This window comes from Mangifera indica, unplaced genomic scaffold, assembly GCF_011075055.1.
Source record: "Mangifera indica cultivar Alphonso unplaced genomic scaffold, CATAS_Mindica_2.1 Un_0055, whole genome shotgun sequence".
Taxonomy (NCBI): domain Eukaryota; kingdom Viridiplantae; phylum Streptophyta; class Magnoliopsida; order Sapindales; family Anacardiaceae; genus Mangifera; species Mangifera indica.
In genome coordinates, this window is record NW_025401147.1 from 127489 (window position 1) to 146705 (window position 19217).

General features: G+C 34.1%; 4 protein-coding genes across 4 annotated transcripts; all 4 read left to right on the forward strand.

Moving 5' to 3' along the window:
* The first annotated feature begins 823 nt into the window (after window positions 1-823).
* LOC123206982 (serine/threonine-protein kinase D6PKL2-like) lies at window positions 824-3142 on the forward strand. Its single transcript, XM_044624285.1, has 2 exons — window positions 824-1715; window positions 2165-3142. The coding sequence occupies exons 1-2, from the start codon at window positions 1093-1095 to the stop codon at window positions 3036-3038; spliced, it is 1497 nt and encodes a 498-aa protein (XP_044480220.1). The 5' UTR covers window positions 824-1092; the 3' UTR covers window positions 3039-3142.
* A 3388-nt stretch (window positions 3143-6530) lies between these two features.
* Window positions 6531-8329, forward strand: LOC123206980 (glycerol-3-phosphate acyltransferase RAM2-like). The gene is made up of 3 exons (XM_044624282.1): window positions 6531-7154; window positions 7336-7840; window positions 7935-8329. The coding sequence occupies exons 1-3, from the start codon at window positions 6531-6533 to the stop codon at window positions 8327-8329; spliced, it is 1524 nt and encodes a 507-aa protein (XP_044480217.1).
* A 2151-nt stretch (window positions 8330-10480) lies between these two features.
* Window positions 10481-14135, forward strand: LOC123206986 (probable prolyl 4-hydroxylase 7). The gene is made up of 8 exons (XM_044624287.1): window positions 10481-10752; window positions 10853-10930; window positions 11044-11101; window positions 11265-11369; window positions 12830-12887; window positions 12972-13147; window positions 13262-13322; window positions 13592-14135. The coding sequence occupies exons 1-8, from the start codon at window positions 10649-10651 to the stop codon at window positions 13906-13908; spliced, it is 957 nt and encodes a 318-aa protein (XP_044480222.1). The 5' UTR covers window positions 10481-10648; the 3' UTR covers window positions 13909-14135.
* Window positions 14136-14281: 146 nt separating this feature from the next.
* LOC123206985 (transcription factor MYB35-like) lies at window positions 14282-16570 on the forward strand. The gene is made up of 3 exons (XM_044624286.1): window positions 14282-15235; window positions 15328-15457; window positions 15666-16570. Exons 1-3 carry the CDS (start codon window positions 14917-14919, stop codon window positions 16432-16434), a joined length of 1218 nt encoding a protein of 405 aa, XP_044480221.1. The 5' UTR covers window positions 14282-14916; the 3' UTR covers window positions 16435-16570.
* Window positions 16571-19217: the final 2647 nt, after the last annotated feature.

Genomic DNA, 19217 nt, shown 5'->3' on the forward strand with positions numbered 1-19217 from the left:
TCAACACTCAAAGCCACTCAAAGCTAGATGTATACCATTAGATAATGCGTGATTATCAATGGTTTTGATCTAGATTTTGAAAGATGATTGATTTTATCACTAAAGCATCACTAAAACACTCAACGGAATAAAAAACTTACCAACTAAGACTTCTTATATCACATTATGATTAAACAAATACACAAGTATACATGTAGAAAATACTATTTATATCGTATATTCTCTTCTTAGACATGTAGAAGAGTGTTTTAAAATTTGGATCAGAATTTTAATTATGGGTGTCATACTGATATCAACATCATTTATTTACTTAATAAAATTCTTTTTTGAAGATGAAGGAAACCAAACCTTTTTTCTTGATTATTGCAGTCATGTTGGTGAGGTGTTTACCAGAGTATTAGTGCTTTTTTTTAATTGTAGAAGACAATGATCAAACTTTGGTGTAAGGATTATGACCGGGCATATGCACCATGATTAGAAACATTTTTTGTTAAATATACTTAGAATCCGTATCAAAATTTTAATTATGCAAGATTGAAGTAATTATTGATCGGCCCTTTAATCGGGTCAAGTCTAAAACATTGATTATTCTGGATATTCTATTGCAACCACATCATCTTTTTCTATGGAATCCAGAGTAACGGTATTGGTTAGTGATGTTTTAAAAATATGTTTGTTTGCTTAGAAAATCTGAATGGCTTTTGTCCTCCTCGTGAATTGGGTATTTTTAATATGTGTTTGTTTGTTTAGTTAGAAAATCTGAATGGCTTTTGTCCTCGTGAAATTTTTTATGTTTTGTTTAATCTCTCTTTCTCTGTCCTGTGCTTTGTTTTGTCTCCAAGCTGTAACACATACTTGGACACTGTAAAACCTGATAGAGAAATAGAAAAAAATTCAGAACCCAACTCACATTTCAAATTTGAATACCGTTTTAACCCTTCTTTTGATCTTGTTAATAGCTAGTGAGCCCGCGTCTCTCTCGCTCTCTTTGACCACCTCGGTCATCACACCCTTGACCATCTGAATCTCTAACTAAAAATCCTTCCTTTGACACATTTCATCAAACTCTTTCACAACAACACTCTCACAAGCATGAATAAGCCTCACCATAGCCCTGCAAATTGTGACAGTGAATCAGCCACTAGTACCAGTCTTCATAGCATTAGTTTTTGTAGTAGTAGCACAATTTCTATGTCTGAGAATAGTTTTAGTAGCAACTTAAGCAATGCCACTGTTGAAGCAAGTAAGAATGAAAGTGAAAAGATTTGTTTTCTGAGTAGTGTTGATGGAAATGAGGGTAGTTTTAGAGGTTCTTCCCTTTCAAAGCCTCACAAAGGCAATGACATGAAGTGGGATGCTGTGCAATGTGTAAAGGTTAAGGATGGTGACTTGGGGTTGGGGCATTTTAGGCTGTTGAAGAAGCTTGGTTGTGGGGATATAGGGAGTGTTTATTTGGCTGAGTTGAGAGAGATGCGGTGTCTGTTTGCAATGAAAGTGATGGATAAAGGTATGTTAGCAGGGAGGAAGAAGTTGATGAGAGCCCAAACTGAGAGGGAAATTCTAGGCTTGTTGGATCATCCATTTTTGCCAACACTTTATTCACATTTTGAGACTGACAAGTTTTCTTGTTTATTGATGGAGTTTTGTAATGGTGGAGACCTTCATATGCTCCGTCAACGCCAGCCTGGCAAGCGTTTTTCGGAACAAGCTACAAGGTTAGTTATAGCCAAGTTTGAATTTTCCATTTTTATTTTACCTGGCCATCTTCTATTATCAGTTTAGTTTTGGCTGTTAACATAGAGAGTATGAAGTTTCATTTTATTAAGAAGTTATGTCACTCGACCTTGATGATATGACCTTTCATATTTTGTTGTTACAAGATAAAACCATATCTACTTTCCACCTTGGTTAGGGTATCTCAGTAAGGATTGGGAGACAGTTTAACAACCATATTTAGCCCAATTAGTGGATCTCTTTAAGTTGAGCTCTTTGAAATTTACTCTCAGTCGTTAATTTCTTATTTGACAACTTATTGTAGTAATTTATGGTTGTGGGAAAGTGAAAAGGTTGCTAATCATGTAGGAATGCTGGTTAATCTGATTTTATTCTGTAATACTTTTAGAATTTAAGATATAATTTCTGATAAGATTATATTTTCTTGCAGGTTTTATGCTTCTGAAGTGCTTCTTGCGCTTGAATATCTGCACATGATGGGTGTGGTTTATAGGGACTTAAAGCCAGAAAATGTATTGGTAAGAGAGGATGGTCATATCATGCTCTCTGATTTTGATTTGTCATTGAGGTGTTTTGTTAGTCCCACTCTTGTACAGTCCAGTGATGAACCCTCTTGCAGAATATCCGCTTACTGTATTCAGCCATCATGCATTGATCCAGCCTGCAAATTACCTGTTTGTGTGGAGCCTTCTTGCTTGCAACCATCATGCTTTAAGCCTCGTTTTCTCAACTCCAAGACAGCAAAGGCAAAAAGTGTAAAACCAAATTTGATAAATTCGGATTCACTTCCTGTACTGATTGCTGAACCAACTGGTGCGCGATCGATGTCATTTGTTGGGACCCATGAATATCTAGCTCCTGAGATAATAAGAGGAGATGGACATGGTAGTGCTGTTGATTGGTGGACGTTTGGTATTTTCTTGTATGAATTACTGCTTGGTAGGACACCATTTAAGGGTAGTGGAAACCGGGAGACATTATTCAATGTTGTAGGTCAGCCCCTCAAATTTCCAGATGGATCTTCCATCAGTTTTGCTGCTAAGGATTTGATCCGGGGTCTACTTGTTAAGGATCCACAAAAGAGATTAGGATTCAAAAGAGGTGCCACAGAGATTAAACAGCATCCCTTCTTTGAAAGTGTTAATTGGGCATTGATTCGCAGCACTCATCCTCCAGAAATCCCAAAACCTGTTGATCTCTCATTCTTAAATCGAACATCAAGGTCATCCTTGCCTCAAAATGACAAGGGAACCACAGACTCAGATAGTTCTTCAGGTCCTTATCTAGATTTCGAATTTTTCTAATGAGTTTTGCAGCAATGATGTAATGGTTATTCTTGAGGTGTTATATTGAGATTGTTGCTGTTTATTTATTTGCTGAATGAAATCTTTTCTCCTTTACAAGATTATACCCTTTTTGGGATCGACATTAAGTTGTGATTATTGAGATTCTTATTTTCACATGAAAGATACATTCTTATAAAAGAAGAGCAAAAATTGAAGCCACTTTTGTTGTGATTTTGTCTTTCTCCACAGTGGTCCTTAAATGGTGGGACACTTAAGCCCTTTTCATATGTTTCTTTTTGTATAATCGCTCTTTGTCCAAAATCTGATTGACCCAGTTATTATTCTCTCACACTTTATCCCCAAATTAGCTTTTGAAAAAGAAATTTGACACAAGACAAGTCATACTAAAGTTTTTGGAATGGTGTAAAACTGTGTGATACCTCTGGCCATCGAGATTGAATTGTTACTTTCTGTTGATCTTTTCTTTTCTTTATTCTGGTTTTCATGTTGTAGGATTCTGCTAGCTCCAACTCTCCCTTACATTGCTTTTAACCAGGAAACGAAGATACAGAGTTGCTTTATTCTTTTGCAGTTGCCAGTCAACAGTCTTTATTTACTAAGTACTTTCACTTTTTTTTTTAGTGTTTCTTTCTTGGCTGATGCCCACAAACGGATCACAAAATAATTCTGCATTACTTGAGTTAAACTACACCTAAAAGTATATTTTATTAACTTATTTATATAAATTAAAGTGATATTATCAAATTAGATTGGATTAAATTCAAATTAAACTTAAGTTTGGGCTTAATTGAGTTTGCCTCAATTTAAAGGAATTTAGCTCAAGTCTAAGCTTGAATTAACGAACTCCTTTTAAATAAAGTTTGAATTCGGCTTAGCAGGAGGGGAGTTTGTCTATGATACCAAATCAAGCTGAAGCTTATCTCGACTCACATCAAAATAGTATTACCTTTTATGCATATTAATCAAAATGGTTTTGTTTTAACCGTTTTAAATCGAGTTCGCTCAAGCTTATAAGTTTGACAAATTAAACACTTCTAAACTTAATTTTGATGTATTGCACTTCAAACTCAGAGTCTAAACTCATTTAGGAGTTGCTCATTTCAAACTCAATTAAGTCAAACTAACAATCAAGCTCAAACTAAAACTAGTTTGACTCGAGTTCAATCCTATGGTTCAATGGTTTTGAATTGAACGAAAAAAAAAAATTGAACAATAAGGTCACCCAACCATTTGAATGACTAAGTGTTAATTCTTTATGTATGCATTTTTTTAAATTTGATTGAAGAGTGGAAGAAGTATGCCCATGTTTTCACCCACAAAAAAAAAAAAAAAAAAACTGTACTCTTGGGTTTGAACCCCCTTAGTCCTAAGCACCTATAAGGTCAAAGGCCATTGTTTTCCCTTTTTTTAAAGTTTCAGGATTGGCTAGAAACCACCATATTTATCCCTGTAACTTTCTCTTTTTAACATTTTTACTGTATTTTTTGAATGTTCTCCCATATCAGGCATCCTATTAAAATTGAAATGCTGACACCTTTCAAAATTTTGCAAATTTTTTTGGAACTTCAAGCTAGCTGTATCAGGAACAGGGAGTTGGCATAAATCTGAAGCCTGAACTTCATTATAAATATGGCTACAGAGTTTTAAAAGCTTAAATCAATCAATGCTCAAAGATCCTAATTATTGATCTGCCATTGAAGCTCTTAAACCTTGCTGTCGGTTTATTTAATGCGTTGTGCAGTGGTACATGTTCATGAATATCAGTACTCCATGAACAGGTGGTGATTCTGCGTAAAACCGTAATTAATGGAACAAGGAGCCCATACCAGGACAAGTCTTTTCTCAATCCCAAGATGCACGAGGTTTCACTTATAGGATGCTTTAAAAAACATATTTTAACAGATTAAATAGAAATATTTTTAGCACCGATAAAAGAAAAAACTGAATATATAAGAGGGTATTCATAAGTTCAAATATTAGAATTAAAATTTTTGATTTATTTGATTTGATAATTATGAGATTGATTATGAAATTTAAAATTTATTTTATTTAATATAACGATTCGATTTAAATAAAATTTTATTTAATATCTTGCATTATATAAGAATAAAAAAATTGATTAAATAATTCACGAACTCTTTTATTGTAAAGATGTATTTTAGGTGGTAAAGAATCCTCTATTTAGTTAATACTAGCCTACTAGGCATCCATTGAAGGAGAGTTTTCAATTTTACATAAAAATCCTTTCCTGAATTAAGTATTAAACACAGTTATGTTTATACTATAGGCTTTTGTGAATGATAAATAGTTAATATTATTGTATTGCATTGTTTCAAATTTCAACAAATGATTGGACAAGTAGATATGTTATATTCCTATGAGTAGTAAAAGATTTTTGTTAGAATTAGGGTTAATTTAATTTGAACTATGTGAGTTTGAATATTTTTTAATTCGGTTTGAACTTTTTTATCGATGCCAATGCAGCAGAGCTTACTTTATTAACAATTTTTTTATTTTTTTCTTTTTAAATGATGAATTTTTTCTTTATCGTTTTTTTTTTTCTGATAAATCATTTTTTTTTTAGTGATTTAAGTGAGTTGATATTGATACAATACTTGTTTAGATTTAGTTCGGTTGGAATTTATCCTAATCAGAATAAAACAAATTTCCTATTGGAATAAAGCAAATGTCCTATCACAATTTCACTTGAAAGAAAGCATATTCTCTTCTTTTGGTACCATTGATATCAACAAAATTTATGTGAAGAGCATTGAAAATTTCTCCAAATAGATCTATCAAATGTGTAAAAAAATTACACATCATAATTAGAAGAAACTACTGGGATCATTTTCTCCATGGTGCATATCGCCCAAATAACAGAGACTTCCAAGCTAATTCAATGTCTAATTATTGATTAATTGTAAGAATCGCACATCTTATTATAATACAGTCAAGCTTTCTCCTTGCACATACAAAAGGGCTAAAAAATAAACTATATGTTATGATTTAAAAAGGCCAAAATTTTGGCATTTAGGTCATCGAAAACAACATTAAGCCGAGTTTTTTATGGTGTTTTTGAATGGGAAAGGGAAGAAAGATGGAATTAAAGAATGAAAAAGGGAAAACAAGGCAAAGAATGACGAGTTTATCAAAGTTAATTAATTATAATTTACATGAAAAAACAATGTAAAAGTTTCTAATTCTTTTTCCACTTCTTGGAACCTTAGAAAGTTAGAATCTTCATGCATTTGAAAACAAATACAATCCTCGGTATTTCCAAAGTCTTCAGAGTCCTCAGCATTACATTTACATGCATTACAAAGCTCTAAATGTATTAAAATATAGCTGAAATTAATCTTTTGGAAATCTCATGCATTGATCTCATAAACCTCTACGTTATTTGTCCACACTCATGCTTGTCTACATATATCTAAAGAAACCAAACAAATTTCTAACCCACCAAAAAACTTGGCTAAAAAACCAGAAGAAATGAACTCTTCTAGCTCTAGTTTCTTCCCCACAATCGACCGATGTAAGTCCATTGGGCGTGAAAAGGATACAGTAGTTGCAGACATGGATGGGACCTTAATTCGAGGACGAAGTTCTTTTCCTTACTTTGCTCTAGTTGCCTTTGAGGTAGGGGGAATTTTGCGGCTTCTCTTCTTGCTTTTAGCTTCTCCTCTTGCGTGGATTCTTTACTACCACGTCTCTGAATCCACTGGCATTCGCGTTCTCATCTTCGCCACGTTTGCGGGGATGAAAGTCTCTAGTATAGAGTCGGTCGCCCGTGCCGTGTTGCCCAAGTTTTACTCTGGGGACTTGCACCCTGAGACTTGGCGGGTGTTCTCTTCGTGTGGGAAGCGATGCGTGTTGACTGCAAACCCTAGGATTATGGTGGAGGCGTTTTTGAAGGATTATTTGGGTGCTGACATGGTGATTGGAACTGAGATTGATGTTTATAAAGGTAGAGCTACTGGTTTACTGAAGAGCCCGGGCGTTCTTGTAGGAAAGAACAAAGCTGATGCATTGAAGAAGGCCTTTAGAGATGATCAAATGCCCCACATTGGACTCGGTGACAGGAAAACTGATCATATGTTCATGAAATTATGCAAGGTACCGATTAAATTTGAATTGGATACATAAATATATAATGTAATTGAATAGTTTTGAATTAAGTATAAAATAACATTTACTCACCCTAATGATACATAATTTATATTATTGATTATTTATTTAAAGGTGTGAAGACATGATTATCGATTTTATGCTCTTGTCAACTTTTATGTTAATGCAGGAGAGATTCATAGTGCCACCCAAGCCAGAGGTGGAGGCCGTAAGCCACGACAAGCTTCCAAAACCAATAGTCTTCCACGACGGCCGCCTAGTCCAAAAACCAACACCGTTGATGGCACTTTTAACTATTCTCTGGATTCCTGTGGGCTTTCTCCTCGCCTGTCTCCGCATCTCCGCCGGTGCCCTCCTCCCTATGCAGCTAGTCTATTACGCCTTTTGGGCACTCGGTGTACGAGTCTACATCAAAGGCACCCCACCTCCACCTGCCAAAAAATCCACAGGCCAAACAGGTGTTCTCTTTATTTGTTCTCACAGAACCCTTCTTGACCCTATCTTCTTATCCACCGCCTTAGGCCGCCCTATTCCCGCCGTCACATACTCCCTTTCGCGCCTCTCCGAGTTCATTTCCCCTATCAAGACTGTTCGCCTCAGCCGTGACCGTGTCACCGATGCAAACATGATCAAAAAACTTCTACAGGAAGGTGACCTAGTGATTTGTCCTGAAGGTATATTGCAATAATAAATAATATTTACATAGCGTTCAGAATATTAACACACTTACAAAGTTCTCACACAAAAATGTCGACGAACATCTGACAGGAACAACATGTAGAGAGCCATTTTTGCTACGATTCTCGGCGCTATTTGCAGAGCTAACCGATGAGCTTGTTCCAGTGGCTATGGCGAATAGAATGAGTATGTTTCATGGAACTACAGCGAGAGGGTGGAAAGGGATGGACCCTTTTTACTTCTTCATGAACCCTAGCCCGGCATATGAAGTAACCTTTTTGAACAAGTTACCGCATAAGCTAACCTGTGGTGCAGGGAAATCAAGCCACGACGTTGCAAATTACATTCAGAGGATGATTGCTTCAAGCTTGTCGTATGAATGCACCAGCTTCAGCAGAAAGGATAAGTATAGAGCTCTCGCCGGAAACGATGGCACTGTTGTTGAAAAACCTAAGCTTAATGCTAACAAAGTCATGGGCTGCTAGCAGAAATTATAATCGAGATTATGTGTATGATTATCTAGATAATCAAATTAAGTTTTGCATTTCAACTTACTAGAGTTAATTAAGTTGCAATTAATTAGGCTGATTATCTGCAATTAGAGAACATAATTATATAAATCTCAAAAAAAAAAAAAAAAACAAGGGAAATAAGAGGAAATTAAAGGTGACACAACATTTCATTAACAAGACGAAAAAGACAAATGAATTGCAGGCAGATTCTCACTCGAATCAATATGACTTGTGATTTATAGATTGAAGATCCTTTTTAACCTATATATCACTCAATTTTATACATCTTTAGTTGAAGCACAATTATCAAACCTGATTATTGGACCAATTTGTATTTGAGATAATCTTAGTTTCAGACACTGATATTTTATAACAGGATTATGTGTATTAATAATAATTATTAATACGATCTCAATGATTGACTTAATTGGTGAAAGGTTGATGGTTAATTACAAACATCTAGAATTTAAATGACCTTAGTGTGATGTATCATATTAAAGTTTATCTCTAATTTATTTGGTTTATAGTTATGGGTCTAAATAGTTTGTAGTTGTGGGTCTAGATGTTTGCAAGCTCTCGGGGTTTTACCGCAAGGATTCCTAGTTTAATAAAAAAAATAAGTATTGATACAATATTGACAAGAAAATATAGCTATCAACAAAATCATTAACTTATGTTTTACACATTAATTACTTTATTATTACTTATTTGTTATTATGTAATAGCTAACACAATTACTCAATCTCAACTATTTTCAATTATGACTTTATAATATATATATATATATATATATATATATATATATATATATATATATATATATATATATATATATATATATATATATATATGTATGTATGTATGTATAATGGGATTTAAACTGAATTCGTCTTGAAAGAAATGTGAATTATATACCATTAAAGAACAATTTTATTTTGTTTTAATATTTATTTAATTTGTACTAATCCAATTATAAATTGTACTGGTCATAATCTAAATCAACTTTGTCTAATTTAGAATTGAAAGCATTAATTTCTCGTAACATTAATACATATTACTACTAAATTACTATTATATAATAGTAATATTACGAAATAAATTATTATTTTTTATAAATATTATTATTATGAATATTTTTTTTATTTATAATTATAAGAACCTTCTAAGAAATTAAGACCACCAGTTGCCAAACAAAATAAACATTTGACAATTGACCTTTTATACAAAGCTACAAACTACAATTACTCTTGTCCTATATGTGAGCATTGAAAAAGGGCCAAAAATGTTGCCTACCCAAATTTTAATTCAATTTTAAAATCATCCCTATAATAAATAAAAAATTTAAACATCTACTCATAAACTAATTACCGTTACAATTTTCAGTTATAAGTAAGGATAAAATTATTATTTTATCACTAAATCCTATATTTTTAAAAGTTAATATCATTCCCCCTAGGTTTTAAAAGGAAACATTTCAATCAATTCTTAAAATTTAAAAAGTTTAATTTCACCTCTAAAGTTTGTTTAGTTTCTCCAATCACCACCATTTCGACCATTGGCTGGGGCTTTCCACCCATCTTTCGACGAATGCTAGTCACCCACCTCTCACAAAAGACGACAACCATCGTTGTCGCTTATAGAAGATGCAACAAAGGACGATACTTTATCGCATCCTTTAAACTCGATGATGAAGGATGATGCTTCTTTATCTAGATGACGATGGTCTTCCTCTTTCGTGGTGGTTGGATGGCTGTCCTTTATCAGTAGATTTGAAAGATGGGTAAAAAGCATTGATCAATGGTTGAAATAGTAATGGTCAAAGAAACTAAACAAACTCCATAAGTGAAATATGAACTTTTCAAATTTTGAAAATAGGAGGAAATATTAGTTTTTAATACCTGAAAGGAAAATAATATTAAATTTTAAAACTTTAGGGTTTAATAATAAAATAATAATTTTACTCTTGTTTATAACTGAAAATTGTAAAGGTAATTAGCCCATGGGTGAGTTTTTAAAATTTTCATTTGTTGTAGGTATGTTTGGAAATTAAGGTAAAAATTCGGTGGTAATGGGTATTTGGCCTTAAAAAGGCGGAAACATGGAAAACAAAATCAAATTGTCCTCACAGAGTGCGAAGAAAGGAAATTTGTCAAAGCAAAACCAGCCAAGCCTCGCACGTTGATTTGGAAAACAGCAGAAACGAAAACACCCAAAACACTTTCATTCTAAATCCCTCCATCTTTGGCTTTTTTTGTGTTTTCTGGAAGAAAAAAGCAGTTTTTTTAAACCCAGATGGGTCTGTCTTATTTTCTTGCATTTTCTCTCTGTTTCCTCCTTGTCTTTCCTGATCCCTCCATTTCTGTGAAGATTCCCAGTTGGCTCAATGACAAAGCAAGGTATTTTTTTCCCTATTTATCGTATGAAAATACATTCTTTTATATGTATTGTTAGATAAAGATTTGATTTTGTTGTGAAATTTTGTTTTTTTTTTTTCAGGGAAGGGTCGATTCTTAGATTGCAGAGGAAGGCGCAATTTGATCCTGCACATGTTACTCAGCTTTCATGGTCTCCAAGGTGCTCGCTCCATTTTTTTTTTTTTTTGTGGGCTTTTTATGTTTATAGAATTTGCATGTTGTTTGTTGATTATTTAAATTTCTTAATGTTGCTTGTTGATTATGATTCTGTAGGGCTTTCATATACAAAGGGTTTTTGACGCCTGAAGAGTGCGATCATCTTATTGATCTGGTGAGATAATTGTGTTTTTGATATTCAATTGATGGTGTAATTATGTTGGATGATAGAATTTTGTGGGAAATTTTGTAACTTTGATGTGAAAATGGTTGGTGGGTTGGAAATGATTTGCCTATGCGTTTTCCTTATCTGGGCTTTTGTTAATTTGGTGGATTAGGCAAAGGATAAGCTTGAGAAGTCAATGGTTGCAGATAATGAGTCTGGTAAGAGCATAGAGAGCGAAGTTCGAACAAGTTCTGGCATGTTTCTTAACAAGCGTCAGGTGAGTTATTTGGATGATTTGATTCTATTAGCATGTATTGAAAGATATATTATAAGCCTTGAGTAATGTTCTTGGTGCATGTTAAAATCAGTGGAGTTTATTAGATTTTGTTAATATGATTTTGGCATTGTGGATTGTTAATGGTGTCAAATAGATCATTATGACATAAAGATTTGTCGGAACCTTTAGCAAACAGCTGGGATATTGATACAAGAGCTTCATTTGGGTTATTTTTTCCAGAGTGAGTTTAAAACATGATCTCAGGGTTGATAGTGAAGTACCTCTTATTGCTATTCTTTGCAATTTCTTCTGACATTGTTAAATATTCACTTGCTTGACATTGATAAACTTTCATCCTATAGCGACAGTTTATCATCTTGCTGCCATAAACAATAATATATTCATGTGTAGTATTATTATGGATCCCTTTTCTTGCCTATGCCCAGTTATGAAAGGTTATGATTTATCCTTAACAATTTTGACTTCAACATCTATTGAACAGTCAACCCTTGTCTGAGATTGAATCTTCTTGACAAAGACTATGGAGTTCTAGCATGTTATGAGATGCTTGATGAAGCAGATTTTCTTACCGATGTAGGAAGAATAGAGAAAGAGAGATAGAGAGAACAAGACCAAGGGAGGGGTGGTCATGGGGCTTCAGCTGACCCCATTTTCTTTGAAATTTTTTAATTTCATTTGGCCCTGCCGCATACAGAGAATAAGAGACAGACATATTACATTAGGGATAAATGAAAGGGAGGAAATTTAAAAGAATTAAGAGGGCTAGAAAAGAATTAAGAAAACCAGAAGACTAGGAGAGAAGAAAAGAAATATAGAAGTAAGGAGACAAGACAGAAGAGGTTAGAACAAGGGACTGAGAGAGAAAAAGGTAACAAAGATCAATCAATTATTTTTATTTATATTCACCTCCTATATGCGTTGAGGCTCATCTATAGCCTAAAATAAACCTATATAAGCCATGTTCAAATAGATAATTCTACTTTAGATAATCTAATCAGATAAGATTATAAATAATAAAGATAAATCCTAAAACTATTTTATTATCCTAATGCAAGCCTGTCTGATTCTGCATCACTTAGTGTCATAATTTCTTTTTGAACGAATAACAACACAAACTAGTTACTAGTTTTATACAGCCAAAGCATTTTTTTTCTGGCAGACGATTTAATATGTATCCATGCTTTATGGATATGGGGTAATGTTGATGAACTGCAAGTTAAGAGCCACATTCCTCATTTTCAAATAGGTTTCATAAAATGCTAAGTTTTCCTATCATGCATATAATTTTGTGAAGATAATGTCATTGTGCCATGCTGACCGATCTAGTAATAGATTACTGGAATATATCTTTCCTCATTTCAGGAATGTTTTATGATGAATGCACTTTCTAATTTTGAACTTTTAACACTTATATGGTGTTTTTTGTTTAATCTCTGAAGGATGAAGTAGTTGCTGATATTGAGGACAGAATTGCCCTGTGGACTTTTCTTCCACAAGGTACATTTTTTAAATGCTTGTTGCTGACACTTGCTTTTGTAAACAGTTTTGTATAATCTTTATATAACTTTGTCTTGTATTCAGAAAATGGGGAATCCATTCAAATATTGCACTATGAGAATGGCCAAAAGTATGAACCACATTTTGACTATTTTCATGACAAGGTTAATCAAGAGCTGGGTGGCCACCGAATTGCCACGGTGTTGATGTATTTGTCTAATGTTGAGAAGGGTGGAGAAACTGTCTTTCCTGATGCAGAGGTGCATGATTGCTAGTTGCTATAGCTCTCTAATGCTCTTTGGTTTCTACTTCTATACCCCATTTTTCCAGTCTCAGTTCTTTAACATCCATTGCTCAACTTTTCTGCTATCCAGGGAAAATTGTCTCAGCCGAAGGATGATAGCTGGTCTGATTGTGCCAAACAAGGCTATGCCGGTTAGTTAAAGTTGCACAGAAGTATATACTCTGCTGGAATTTTGTGACTTCATATTTTTAAATTTTCTATATCCATATAGTCTAATTTAATCAGATCATTCAATTTTCTGTAATAAGTTTATCTCAGTGAAAAGACTGAAAAAAACGTGGATATTCTAATTGAATTGGCTTTAGCAATTGAATCCTTACTATCGTTGTCATAATATGTGATCCAGGTTTACACTGTCTTTATATCATTTTCTGATAAATTTTCCCATCTCTATTTGCAGTGAAACCAAGGAAAGGTGATGCCTTGTTGTTCTTCAGTCTTCGTCCGGATGCAACTACAGATACAAGCAGCTTGCACGGAAGCTGCCCAGTCATAGAGGGTGAGAAGTGGTCAGCAACCAAGTGGATCCATGTCAGGTCCTTTGACAAATCAGAGAAAATGCCAATTGGCTGCACTGACGAGGATAAGAACTGCCCTAGGTGGGCAAAGGCAGGTGAGTGTACAAAGAACCCCGATTATATGGTGGGTACAGAAAGCTCTCCTGGATACTGTCGGAAGAGTTGCAATGCATGCAAATCATCAACAGCATCCTCATAGGAAGCCCTCTCTCCAGTTTTGGCTCCCATCCTCTTTACACTTCAGGGATAGGCTAATCTCATCATAGTTGTTGGTATATAGTATTGAGTCATGAGAATTAAGATACTATAATAAAACACTTTATAGCTCATCGACCTTATGATACAAAGTGTCACAACAAGCATAAGTTTGCAATTACAAATGATTATTGCAAATTCACTTTCTTATGAAAAAAAAATATTGCTTCATCTGAAAAACCTAGGCTTGTGATAAGCCACGGTAAGAATTGCAAACCTTTCAGTATGGTTGAACATCATGAAAAGTTATATAGGGCTAGATTTGATTTGGGTGTCTAGCTCGAGTTCAGAAGAGTCAGTTCAAGATTAGTATAAAAATAATTTTATTTTGGATTTGATCTGAGTCAGTTTGAATTTGGTTTATGTTATAAAAATGAGTCTAATCTTTGAATTCAAATTCGAGTGGTTTGGATCGAATTAAGCCCCAAAACCATAGCTGAAGGCAAAAATCGACTATGTTTAGATCATTAAATGACTCTAAATTAATATTGAAAAAAATATTTCATCAACTTTTTACCGAATTAAGTAACATATTTTCCCCAGTCAGTCGTGGGAGATAATGTTTGAGGCCGATGGCTCATATTATACAAGAATTTTCCAAAGAGGTTTGGCAGAAATTAATGCACCTATTCAAATATTTGCCTTCTTTAGTAAGTAAACAACAATCATCAATTCAAGTTGATTCATGGTATCAAAATTTATTCTTGTCAGACAAATTATAGGCTGAAGCAAGCAAGGGATGTCACTCTCAGGTGCCCCATAACAGTGGTGCATTGCTTAAGAAACATGAACAATCCTCCAAAATAAAGTTATTGGAAAAAAAAAAAAAACTATGAATTAGCTCACCCAAATTGTACCTGAATAAACTGCTAATGCAGGCAAGCACAAGAAAGAGAGAGAGAGAAGAGGAGCATTATTTTGTGATGTCATGTTAAACTGTTTCTCTTAGAAGATGAAAATGATCATGCAATTACTGTTAATGTGGAGCCATTTCCATGCTTTTCTTGCCTTTTCACTAATTAATTTCTTTCCCTTTTCTCTATTAAAATGTACTTGTAAACAAGGGTTTCTAATTGCATCACCATTACCTATACAGATTCCCCCACTCAAAATTTCACCATCTTTACCTCCTCTCTCCATGGGGCGGCCGCCTTGTTGTGATAAATCAAATGTCAAGAGGGGTCTCTGGACTGAAGAAGAAGATGCAAAGATTCTTGCTTACGTAGCCAGCCATGGCACTGGTAACTGGACTTCAGTTCCCAAGAAAGCAGGTCTAAACTGAAGACTGTTACTTTTCTTGCAAGAAAAGTTACTCTTTTTAGTCACATTTTATGTTTTTATGAGTTTCGTATTAATGTCACAGGACTTAACAGATGTGGCAAGAGCTGCAGACTCAGATGGACAAATTACTTGAGACCTGACCTTAAACATGACACCTTCACTCCTCAGGAAGAAGAGATCATAATCAATCTTCACAAAGCTATTGGTAGCAGGTTAACTCTAAGACTTTAACTCATTGTAACTGGCCTTCTGGAAGATCCTGTCCCATAATAACAGAACTTAACTTCCATCAAAATGTACAACTGTCTTAACAGCTTTGCTTTGTTATTATTATTATTATTATTTTTATTTTCTGTTACTGGTGCAAGTTGAATGACTTCTCTCTCTTTCCAAAATAACTTCTTTTCTTTTGTGGTGTAGATGGTCACTAATTGCAAAACAGCTTCCTGGAAGAACAGACAATGATGTGAAAAACTATTGGAACACTAAGCTCAAGAAGAAGCTTTCCAAGATGGGAATTGATCCTGTTACTCATAAGCCTTTTTCTCAGATGCTTTCTGACTATGGAAACATTAGCGGTTTCACAAACGTTGGAAACTATTATGGAAGAAACATGAACACATTAATGTCCAAACCTGAATCATCTTTAGTGATAAGTGAGCTTCAGGATTTCAATAAGATGATCCTGAAGCCAAAGCCAGAACTTGTCCAAGATAATTTATGGTTTGCTAACAACAAACCATCATGGAATTTCTTGGCTCAGGTTCAAGTGTCAAACCAGGAGACTATTCAGCCTTATTTCTCAAGTGAAGTCACCTCTTCTTGTTCTTCATCCTCTTCATCTACTATCATGCAATTAAACTCTTCGAATTCAAGTTCTTGCCAGCCTTTTCTGTCTCAAACTGCATGCCCTGCGCAGCCTCCTTCTCCCTTTAGTTGGAGTGAATTTCTCATCTATGATCCTCATATGTCTATGGAACTTCAGCAAAATTTAGAGCTTGAGCCTCAGGTGATGTTGTCTTCAACCAACTCAACTTTGACACAAGATGAACAAGAAAATTCTGGGGCATACAACAAATGTGCTGACGCTTCTTCATCCTCCACAAGTTCGTTTGTGGATGCTATTTTGAGTAAGGACAGTGAGATGAATTCTCAATATTTTGCTCTTTTGGATGGCTCTTTTGATTGATCAAGTCAAAGTGTTTGGTTTATGAAGGGTGATTCTTCTAGTTATGTAATGGGCAGTTAGAATTTAAGAAAGCTTTTGATGGTTTTACTAAGGCAGCTGTTTTTTTTAATCTAATAAATAATAGTATTATCTCCAATCAATGTAGTATTATCAACTTTTGTCACATTAGTTGAGATAAAAAATTATTATTTTACTATTATAAATTTACATATAAAAGACAAATTCATACATTATAGTCAAATAACTGATATGACTTGAATTAAGAAATATATAAAATAATCATTCACACTCAAATTAATATAAACAACAAAGAGAAAAAAACGATCAATTCACTTGTTATAATGAATGTATTTATTAATAAATTACTATATCAATTATATAAATGAATAATATATTTATATATCAGAATTTTTATCTTTAAAACAAATTAATTAGGATTGTTATTTTTAAACAAAACTCTACTAAAATTTTTATTTATAAAAAATATTATAAAACAGGATCTATATCAATAACACCTTATAGATAGAGTGATTGTCAATTCCAAAGGGTCATATTGTAAAAGAAATTGAAATAGTGAGTGATTGTCAATTCCGAAGGGTCATATTGTAAAAGAAATTGAAATAGTTAAAAAGAGACTAAATATAAGAAGAAAGGGTCAAATCTGAATAACAGTGATAAAATCTATTATAGATGATGTCATTTCCTTATACAAAGAAACAAGACTGAGTCCAATAGTAATTAAATCATTATCAAGTTAATTATAATTCCGAAAATAGCTAGCAGTATTATCAGAAATTACAATAACAACGAATCATATAAATTGTGACCGTATTATAGTATTAAAAGCATCCAGATTCAAGTCCTCCTGAGTCCAAGGGCTAAAAAAAAAAGCTTTTTTAGAATGAGATCCACCATTTGGTGAGCCTAGAAGATATCCAAAAGACCAAGCTCTTCAATAAATTATTTCTAAAGATCAGCCACCAAATCACAGGACAATGGCAACATAACAGTTGAGAAAATGAGGGATTATAAGCAACTTCTGGGAAAATGAGGAATTATTTCTTGATCATAAAACAGGCCTTCGACTTCCCACGGCAACTGCTGGGAAAGGGTTAATAAGCAACTCCCAAACATTGACAGTTTGATACAAATAGAGAGGGGAATCCTCACCAGAAGATTTATATTAGTCCTAAAGCACAATCCCTCCATCTTCTTGAGAAAGTGAGGCTGTTTCTGATAAAAAGGTTCAAGGTTGTGGCTTTTCTGCACTTAAATTCTTCTGGATGTACTTTTCTTTTACATTCTTTCAGCACAAAAAGTTTTTATTTCATTCTGAATTGAGAACCAAGCAATTGAGAAGAATGACTTGGCAGAACAGGAAACTGATCAAAAAGTGGCAATGGCTGCATAGTTAGGCCACAAATGCGCATAACTCTGGGATTGTTGTACATCACATTGTCTTGCATTGCAGATGTTGGAATTGTATCAAAATGCATAGGGTGCTGCAGTTGAGTGCATGTTGTCACACTGCCACTAGAAGCGCCACCGAATTGAGCATCATCTTCACTGTTCATCATCATTATTGCCATTAGATGATCGAAAGCCTTACAATCAAACGGGAAGTTCGGATGGATAAGGACCCAATGTCATGTCAAGTGGCTTCACAGAAGACAATGGGAACAGAACTTGACTGTGTTGATTAGAATTTCCGAATCCAGCCAGAACCTCTGATTCAGAAGTTTCCATCACATTTTGTTCAACTTCTAACACTTCAAATTACCTTCGGGCAACTTCAATCTTAGTGTCACAAAAAGCAACAAGCCACTTAAGTTGATCAGCAGAAAAACTGTTTAAACGATGATCCCATCTGGGGAATTTTGCTTCCAAATTTGCCTTGTGCAGTTCAATAATCTTGTCATCAATTTTTCAGTTTCAACGTGAAAAGAAATCAATCAAACTCTGAGGTGAGATTCCATGTGCTGTAAAAGCCTTCTCCCTATATAAATTTATAACTTCCATCACATCTTTTTGCTCCTTGGGCCAAATATCTAACTCTGCAGGGTGATTCTGCAGTTTTGGACCATAGATTATCAGGCAAGAAGGGGACTCCACATAGAGTAGAAAACTCTTGAGCCTTCTTTTTCGAACCCTTCTTCCTTTTTTGATAGGTTATCATATGAGCCTTCTCCTTCTCAATCAATTCCACCGTGAGTTTTTCGCATCCTATCTTTTAATCTATCAAATCAAACAATCTTAGTATAAAAAAAATTTAGATTCATCACCTACATGTACGCACCAGAATGTATAAACACTGTGACAAAAAGATAATAATAACAATAAAAAAATCTACCACATATACAAACTTGTGATGATGAACAATACATTCCCAATGAAATCTTGAACTTTTAAAGTGATTTAACACTTTTCTTCTTCTGGGTTGGCATCAAAGAGGCAAAACTTGGAGAGTTTAGATTGGAAAAACTGATAAAAAGTTAAAAACAACATAACAGAAAGCGGCATTTTGTATAAACAATGAAGGAGAATGGGGTACCTTCAGCTGCAATGGCTTCTCACAGGCCTTAAAATGATAAAAATAAAAATGGAGTTCTCATAGACCTCTATAGAAGGCAGGATTTGATTTCACCAACAATTCATGGCTTGTTTTAAGTAATTCTAGAAAGAAATGAAAATTGTTGATTTGTTTTTGGGCTTATTATTATTAAGTTAGAATGTTTAGGACTTGCCTTATGATTGAAAGGCACCAAATGCTAAATAGTGCTAAT

Bases quoted from the DNA above. Each gene is read 5' to 3' on its own strand.
- LOC123206982 (XM_044624285.1), top strand. From the start codon at position 1,093: ATGAATAAGCCTCACCATAGCCCTGCAAATTGTGACAGTGAATCAGCC. The intron at 1,716-2,164 runs GTTAGTTATAGC...ATTTTCTTGCAG, and splicing joins TTTTCGGAACAAGCTACAAG to GTTTTATGCTTCTGAAGTGC.
- LOC123206980 (XM_044624282.1), top strand. From the start codon at position 6,531: ATGAACTCTTCTAGCTCTAGTTTCTTCCCCACAATCGACCGATGTAAG. The intron at 7,155-7,335 runs GTACCGATTAAA...ATGTTAATGCAG, and splicing joins TGTTCATGAAATTATGCAAG to GAGAGATTCATAGTGCCACC. The intron at 7,841-7,934 runs GTATATTGCAAT...AACATCTGACAG, and splicing joins CCTAGTGATTTGTCCTGAAG to GAACAACATGTAGAGAGCCA.
- LOC123206986 (XM_044624287.1), top strand. From the start codon at position 10,649: ATGGGTCTGTCTTATTTTCTTGCATTTTCTCTCTGTTTCCTCCTTGTC. The intron at 13,148-13,261 runs GTGCATGATTGC...TCTGCTATCCAG, and splicing joins CTGTCTTTCCTGATGCAGAG to GGAAAATTGTCTCAGCCGAA. The intron at 13,323-13,591 runs GTTAGTTAAAGT...CTCTATTTGCAG, and splicing joins TGCCAAACAAGGCTATGCCG to TGAAACCAAGGAAAGGTGAT.
- LOC123206985 (XM_044624286.1), top strand. From the start codon at position 14,917: ATGAAAATGATCATGCAATTACTGTTAATGTGGAGCCATTTCCATGCT. The intron at 15,236-15,327 runs GTCTAAACTGAA...TTAATGTCACAG, and splicing joins TTCAGTTCCCAAGAAAGCAG to GACTTAACAGATGTGGCAAG. The intron at 15,458-15,665 runs GTTAACTCTAAG...TTTGTGGTGTAG, and splicing joins CACAAAGCTATTGGTAGCAG to ATGGTCACTAATTGCAAAAC.